General features: G+C 42.1%; 1 protein-coding gene across 1 annotated transcript; it reads right to left on the bottom strand.

The window, feature by feature from the left end:
- Nucleotides 1-2,492: 2,492 nt before the first annotated feature.
- Nucleotides 2,493-4,278, bottom strand: LOC134214128 (otefin-like). The gene is made up of 2 exons (XM_062693552.1): nucleotides 3,924-4,278; nucleotides 2,493-3,857 (listed from the first exon to the last, which is right to left on the bottom strand). The coding sequence occupies exon 2, from the start codon at nucleotides 3,854-3,856 to the stop codon at nucleotides 2,651-2,653; it is 1,206 nt and encodes a 401-aa protein (XP_062549536.1). The 5' UTR covers nucleotide 3,857; nucleotides 3,924-4,278; the 3' UTR covers nucleotides 2,493-2,650.
- Nucleotides 4,279-8,646: the final 4,368 nt, after the last annotated feature.

Here is an 8,646-nt window from a genome sequence, read left to right as displayed (position 1 = left end):
ATTGCCGCGACTGTTGCCCCAGGCTTGATGTTTGGCATTCAAGTCGCCGGCAATGATATACTGGCCTTGCCTTCGCGTCAGCTTGACGATGTCCCTCCGAAGGGCAGCCGATGATCCATCGCCGGCTTTGGCTTGCGTTGGACAGTACGCCGCGATGAGCGCGATTGTGCCGACCGAAGTGGTGATTTCAACACCGATGGCCTCGATGACACTGAGCTGGAAGCTTGGAAGCAGACGACAGTTGATGTTGTAGCGAAGAGCGATGGCCACACCACCTCCCCTGGTCGGCCGGTCGAGTCGCACGATGCGGAAGTCCGGGATGTTGACGTTCACCTCCGGTTTTAGGTGCGTTTCGGTGATGAACGCCACGTCTATTTCCTTCTCCTCAAGGAAATCCCTCAGCTCGATTGTTTTGCTCTTTAGCGAGCAAGCGTTCCAGTTGACCAGGCCCACCCTAGCAGCCATTTTCAATGATGAACATGCCAAGTGTGAAGACCTGGTCGAATCGGGTTTGCAGCCGCGCAGTCGAGTGGCGAGCTGCGCGAAGATCGGCATCAGTTGCTCCGGGTGTACAGCGGGGCAGATTCCTCCGGTGGGACGGCTTCGTTCTCCGACTGCCGACGGCATCCAGGAGGAGGGGGCGGGGGCCATTCGCTGGTGGATGGTGCCGACGATGTTGGAGCTTGGACCGATGCAGCTGCCGCTGCCAGTCGCTTGTGCGGCTGTAGCGGTGGGAGTATTGGAATCACACGACGGGGAGCAGGGATGGCTGGAAAGTTCACCTCGTTGATTACAGGAACACGGTTCTTCTTCGGCATGGTCCTGGTGGAAGCCTTCTTCCGGATTTCCAGGAACTCGGCTCGCTTTGGGCAGCCCTTTGTGGTGGCCCGATGTTTGTCGCCACAGTTGGCGCACTTGGGATCGGCCACCTCCATTTTGTCGCACTCGTCAGTCGGATGGGGTTCGCCACACTTGTTGCAGCGCGGCTTCATGCGGCAGTTTCTGGTGCCGTGCCCGAAATTGAAGCAGTTGGTGCATTGCGTGACATCGCGGTGCACTGGCCGATATCGCTCCCAGTCAACGACGGTGTAATTTATAACGCCAACCAGCTTCAGGTCCTTCCAGGTAGTGGAGCCGTGCTCCAGATGGATCAGGTAAAGCTGGTCGCGATATTTCCTCGCCTTGTCGTGACGAGCGATCTTGTGGACGGCTACTGGCTTCAGTCCGCAACTTTCAAGCTCTGCTTGGAGCTCTTCCTCCTTCATGTCGTGAAGTCCTCGCAGCAAGCCTTGAGCCTTGAGCGACTTCGTGCCGGGGTGGTCATGAGTGTAGTACTCATACTTGTGGACCTCGAGGAACTCCACGACGGATTGATGATGGTCCCTGTTGGCCGGCATCACTTTCACGCCCTCGCTGCAGAGCCGAAAAGTACATTTCAGCCCCTTAGCGATCAGCTGGCGAATTTTTGGGCGTAAATCCGGCGGATCGCCCTTCACAAACACTGGCGGGCACTTCTCCTTCCGCTCCGGTTGCACCTGAGGCAGCTGCGATTGCTGCTTCTTCCTCTTTTCCGCGGATTGCCGGCGTCATCAAGCGGCAACGGCGAGAACACGTTGCTCTGCAAAAGCTGCTTGGAGGGTTACCCGCGCCTCCAAGAGCAGTGCGCTTAGGCACTTTTCCAGCGACCGAATCGGCCACCGAGTCTCCCATGACGGGTCCGGGAGAAAATAACGCCAACGCGACAAGCGAAAACGTAAACAGCGAAAGAACGAGAAAAAACACTTCGAAAAAATGCGCGAGCAAAAAACACGTCCGAACGTGTTGCTGTCTCGAACTGGAATGAAGAATCACGATCATTACATCAATGATCATGATTCGATTCCATTGTTGTACTCGTTCCGATCAACTAGATGTCTTACATTGAGAGTAACGGCTTTTTGTGTGCTCCCGCAATAAACTTTCAACGTGAGTTACAAGCCGTGAGTGTAAATGACACCGATTCACGTAAATCTTGCTCTCCTGAAATCACGGTAGCTCATTACCCGAAACGCTCCACACGAATAAAGGGTGGAGAGCGCAAAACCATCACTTACTGACGATGATGCTTATGGATCTCACATAAAGTGTGTACATGTTCGTTGGTCGCTAGAAGCCATTTTTTGACATCGCTGATCACGAGCTGTTGTACCTATCAAGTATACTAAGAAAATATTATGAATCGGATAAAATAAGGCAGACGGCAGTGGTCTGGTCACTCAGTGCGAATGTCGGAAGAAAGAATAGCGAAAACAGTATTCAACAGAGAACCGGATAGAAGCCGGCAACTTTGTTGGCTGCACGCAGTGGAATCGGAGCTGGAAAGGAAACCATAAATGTTCGTGGAAGAACAGCACCCAAGACCAACGATTATGGAGCTCTACTACGCCAGCCATAGGTGTATCGACGCTGTAGCCAACCAGGTATTCAGTTAGATAAAATGTAAAAATCATAGATTCTTTAGTAGTTGCATATTAAAAATTAGTTTATTAGATATTGAAATGTCAACCTTACACGGCCAGTATAAAACAACAATCAAATACAGAAAAAACAGATCTTTACGCACACCTCTGGGCTCTGGCTCAGAACAAGTTAGTTCTCCAACCTTTGCTGCTTAAAGAAAAAAGAAAACGAACAAAAATATCAAAACCATGGCCACGATCAGCAGGTAGAACAACTTCCTAATCGAATACTTCTGGTCCAGCGAAAGGATGACCTGTCGGAGCGATGCCCGAATTTCGCCCTCCTTTTTGCCTTCCGCGACTGGCTGGCGTCGAGTTGAAGCCAATCGGGATGCGACATAATCGCCATCGGTCTCACGGGTAGCAGCAAAACTGGAGGCAATCGTACGTCTTATCGGATGGTCCCGCACCGCATTCAGCTGGGCATTTTCTGCCTTCAGACGGGACAAGCGCTTCGTAAATTCGCTCAGATAAGGGGAATCGGTCGGTTCCAGGTGAACCTCCTCTCGACGCGATTCTGCCCTAGGGGATGTGTACACACTAGACAACGATGGACGGCCAAAGGATGTTGAGAGCTCGCTTTGGCGAGCAGCAGTCGTTACGGGAAATCCTCCGGCAAGTGTGGTCCGTTTGCTAGATGTCGTTGTACTTGTAGAAGTCGTATGGTAACGAGTTTCACGCGGTGGATTAACTGAAGGCTGCTTCCTGGGTTCCGGTTCAATCATGATATCGTCCGTCGACTCGGTAAGATCTATTTCCATGTCCTCTACAATAGGCTGCGGTGGCTCAACTTCCACCTGATGAACGTACGACGTCGTTACCATTTCAGCTCGCGACAGCGACGGGCTTTTCGATTTCCGGTCACGGGTATTCTTTATCTGGGTTAACGGAAGCATATCCTCATCTTCTTCATCATCGGAATTTTCCACAATCATTGGTTCCTTGGGGGCGGCCACTGTCGAAGTATCATTTTTGCCTTGAACTGGGGTAATCCTTCCTGATCTACGCTTCTGAACGGATTCAGTTTTCTCCATTTTTGCTTTTGGTGGTGGTAAATCCGGCATGACTGGAAGCATTTTTGATAGCTTAGTAGCAGATGCACCGATAGTTGCTCGTCGATTGGATTCCTTCTTTTGTATTTTCTTCGGTTCTTCGGCGGTATCGGTGTCGTCGTCGGAGGAAAACTTTGTGACGTGAATAGTATCCCGACGGGATTTGCTATTGGCATTCTCAACATAGTTTTTTAGCTTTTTAACAACCGCCTTACGAGTTGTCGCTGTTATGGGAATGTTCGGCATGCCGTATTCTTGCATCTTCAACCGGAGTTGATCGTTGGAAAAATCGTCAAAGTTTTCCATTCTGCAATGACGTGAATGATTGGAATGAATAAAAAAAATTATAAAGTCGATAGAATTGCTCTCTTACCTTGCCAATTATATGCAAATGCCTATTAAAAATATTGTAGTTTGCCTGTTCTTTTAATTTTAATTTAACGTTTATTCTTTGTGGTGTTGAAGCCAGGGGGAGAAGGTGGAGCACTGAATCCCTACCCCAACATGTGCGACATCTGGATTTGGTTCTAAACTGTAAACAACAGTGTTAATTCTCTACCACCTTTTTGTTATGGCGAGGCAATTTTTATGCACACTTTTGTTTTCGATATTTTATCAAAATTAAACACTCAATCATGCAGCAATATAACGATGCGGTATGCTTGAGATACCTGCTTGATTATAGGGACTCGAAAAAGAATTTATTTGCAGTAAATAACCGAATATAAAAATGTTCACATTAACGATTGCGCCCTAACACCGGTTCTAAGCTTCGATGCAGAGTACACGAACTTTGTTCGCCAGTGACAGGCGTATGAGGCCCTTGGTTTTTCCACGATTGGTCAAGGTTTCTAGCAGTGCAGGGGTGCACAGAACTCAGTTGCTCGAATATTTTGAAGCTGAGATATTTGAAGTACTAGCCTCAAACACGGAGATTTTCTTTTACCTATTAATGGGTATTTTTATGTGCGTTTTGCCTTTCTCGTACAACAAAGTTGTACCAGAAAGGCTTTCATTTCACTCCCAAAACGTACTTTTTATAGAGCGCTTGTAGACAAAGATATTTTAGTTACTAGATAAAGATTGTCGCTACTGTTCCCTTTGTTCTGCTGTCCGAAACATGTGTGGTACATACCTGTCAAATCGTATGGATTTTCCTTCTTTGACATTTAGCTCCCCTATCCTCGCCAGCAAAAGATGTTCCGGACAGCGACGACAGCGACAATCTTTATCTAGTAACTAAAATATCTTTTGTAGACCCATAGTATTATATACCATTCGATTCAGCTCGACAAACTGAGCAAATGTCTGTCTGTCCGTGTGTGTGTCCGTGTGTGTGTGTGTGCGTATGTGTGTGCACATTGAAACATTAGCCAATTTTTCTAGTACTAAACCTGAATCGATTTTGCTACAACAAGTTGCATTCGATGGGGAATGTTTTCTTCTTGTTCACTATTGAGTTTCATAATGATGGCACTTCTCAAAAATAGTAAATATTCAAAGAGTTATGAGACATCATTATTTCGTAACAAATAAGCTATCGATTTTCTAGGTTATGTTCTCCCAAGACACAATTTATTCGAAACCGGCACACTGACAGCATAGAATACACAGCTTACACGGAAGAAAAAACTTCACAAAGAAACATAGAAACCCATTAATGAGTTAAAAAGTACCTATTTTAAGATTTCATGTATACACTGAAAATTCTCGTTTATTTTTTCAAAATGACCTAAGAAACATATTTTCATGAATAAATTTTAATATTGCGATCAACAGACCAATATGATAGCTTTTGATTGCAGTACACAAATTAATTCATGAAAAAAAGGTGACATATGTTCTTTTTAAAAGTTAAGCGTCATTTCTGCCATTTCTTTCCCCTATGGGCCGATGTGAGCAGTGAGAAGTGAAAAGTGAGACGTGAGAAGTGCGAAGTGAGGAGTGAAAAGTAAGAAGTAAGAAATGAAAAATGAGAAATGAAAAATCACCAGATGATCCGAAATGAAAACAAAAATGTTTTTCCAAATTTAATCTAGACTATCCTTTGAAAAGAGCTGAAATTTTTTTGCTAATATTTTCAAATGGATATAATAGAAAAACGACGCATCCCACAAAAAGTGTTGTATGGGTGACCATCGCAAAATCAGTCAAACTTTCTAGTGAAAATATCGGAAACAATCCAAATTGAGCCCTACACTGAAAAAAAATCAGTTTAAAATTTTTAAAGTCGATTTGCGAAAAAACGCCCTTTTTATTTAAATGAAATTTTGTCTCAAGATAGGTGATTATGTTCCTACCAACCGTCCATACATCGCAAGCTGGCACTCTTAAGGAAAAAAGTTTTTCTAACAAAAACTTTTTCTTGTCGGAATTATTTTTAGTGTATTTTCATCTGAAATTAAACCAATGAAAGCCATCGTTATAGAACCCCAAGCAAATCTATTTTTATGATACATTGTCTAATTTAGTCACTAAATATAGTTTGTTTTAAATTAAGAGTAATATTAAGAAGGGGTTTATATCTTCAAAAATATTATATTCCATTATTAGCTTCTTTAGTTGCGACTAGCCACCCTATAACCAGAGACCGGCGGAGTGAAAAACTGTCGAAATGGCAACGTATGAAAATGCATGAAATCATGACAATGATACTGGCAGCACTTGAACTTTTTGCTTGCTTCTTATGGAAGCAAAAAAGTAAACAAGTCGAAATGGAACCACTTTTGACGGTTCGATTGGAACCAAGATGGCGTCTTCGCCGATCTCTTATTCTAGTATTTCTAGTTGCGACCAGTTACGACCAAAACATTGTACTCTGCCTGACTGTACATGAATACTTAATATGAGTATATTATGTATACATATGTTAAATCCAATTTAAAGACACTGAAAAAATCAATTCCGTCAAGAAAAAGTTTTGTAAGAAATTTTTTTCCCTTCAAAGTGCCTAGCTTGCGATGTATGGACGGTTGGTAGGGAACTTAATCACCTATCTTGAGACAAAATTTCGTCCAAATCGAAAAGGGCTTTTTTGCAAATCGACTTTTAAATTTTTAAATCGAATTTTTTAGTGTAGGGTTCAATTTTGAGTTTTTCAAAAGTTTTATTAGAAAGTTTGACTGATTTTGCGATAGTCACCCATACAACACTTTTTTGTAGGAAGGGTCGTTTTTCGATTATATCCATTTGAAAAAATCAGTAAAAACAAGTTTGACCCTTTTCAAAAGATAGTCTGAATCAAATTTGAAAAAACTAAGTATGCACTTTTCTTTTAACTGCACTTCTTAAATATTGACCAATAAATTTACAAAAAGTCAACTTAAACAATCAGAACACTTGCAAGTTCCCAAAAAGTTCTATTTTGGCTTTACGCATTTTATTACATTTCCCGCATAACTTTTCAAAAGGACCTAAGTAAATTTTTTTCATGAATTCTCGCTTAACTTTTCAAAAGGACGTAAGTAACTTTTTTTTCATGAATTAATTTGAATACTGCAATCAATAGCTTTCATGTTGTTCTGTTGATTGCAGTACTCAAATTAATTCATGAAAAAATGTTACTTAGGTCCTTTTGATAAATTATGCGAGATCTATAGTACAGCAGAAAGTCCATTGCTGATAAACGTTCATTTCGAACAATACACCGCAGATTGCTGGTTAATTTTTTTTTGACATATACTCTGTCTCGCTCAAACCAACAGCGAATAATCTAGCGACTACTTTAACGAACTATTTAAGGAACAGCTACTTTAACCGACCGTGTCCATTCAGCAAGTACGGTGTTGAACATAATCTGGAGATTAAAATAACACTTTAATAAAGTTAAAAAAAATCTTAGCAAGTAACCGCACAATATTGAGTAAAACAAATTAAGGGTGTAGCATTTATGCATGCGGTGAATGAATTTCGCACCGTGTATATAACTGACAGCATGAATGTTTGTGTTGCTTTTTTCGTGCTTTATTGATGATGCTAACCTCTCAAGCAAAGTTTTCCAAAGCTTCAAATGTGGAACACGAAAACTAATGGACGAACACACACGCGCTAGAGACCCGAAGCCGATGACTTCATCCGCTCGCATCAACACAGCTGTAAAAGTTTCATCGTTGAAATAAAAATCGCATACCTACGTACATGCTTTCTCGTGCGCTCGTTACGTTTGCTGCCATTTTGTTTCATGCTTTGGAAGGAAAGAAGAGGCGTGCAGTTAGCCACTGCTTTTTGGTTTGGGTGGTTTGGTTGGTTTGGGTGGAATAATGATGTAGTTTGGGCATATGGGTGATTTCATACACCTCCTTATTTCCATATTGTGCGGCTTTTTCATTTATATTTATGTGAATTGTTGGTTTCATTTTCACAAATGTACTTGTACAATTATTACACAAAGGGATGCAAAATCAATGTATGACATACAACTAGTATTATTGAACTTTAATATTACATTGGTGAAAAACACTACGTGGGAATCAGGAAAGTTGGAAACATATCGAATTTCAATCCATATGTATTTTTCAAAACGCGCCGTTGCGCTAATCATTGTATTTACTATCGCTAATCATTGTACTATCGCACGATCGCATATTTGTAACATATGCATTTTTTCCTTTCTCGTACAACAAAGTTGTACCGAAAGGCTATATGATTGCTAAAAAAACTTGATAGAAGGCCCGGAGACCCATAGTGTTATATACCGATCGACTCAGCTCGACAAACTGAGGTGACGTCTGTTTTTTTGTGTATGTGTACAAATTTTGTAGGCACACTTTTTGAAACTTAGAATTATCCGATTTACTCGCAACAAGTTGCATTCGACGGGGAATTGTTTGCTATTGGAAATGGGCCCGATCATTGCTTTTCGGAATTATTGAAAAATCATTGTTTTTCCCCAAAGGTCCCCCTTGAAAATTCAAAGAACAATTTTTTTTGAATGGTGGCAAGGCAAAAATATTAAAAATGATCGAAAAAATGTGATCTATTCCCCCAAAGAGCTTTTTTGACCTTTCTAATATGATTTTTTCAATATATTTTATAATGCACGAGAAAGGCATCATCACTGCTAGGTGGATTAATCTGGGTTTTTTTTAAAGAGGCTG

This window comes from Armigeres subalbatus, chromosome 2 (assembly GCF_024139115.2).
Source record: "Armigeres subalbatus isolate Guangzhou_Male chromosome 2, GZ_Asu_2, whole genome shotgun sequence".
In the NCBI taxonomy this organism is placed as follows: domain Eukaryota; kingdom Metazoa; phylum Arthropoda; class Insecta; order Diptera; family Culicidae; genus Armigeres; species Armigeres subalbatus.
This window is presented reverse-complemented; position numbering and strand designations above follow the sequence as displayed.

Coding starts and splice junctions, on each gene's coding strand:
- LOC134214128 (XM_062693552.1), bottom strand. CDS start 3,856: ATGGAAAACTTTGACGATTTTTCCAACGATCAACTCCGGTTGAAGATG.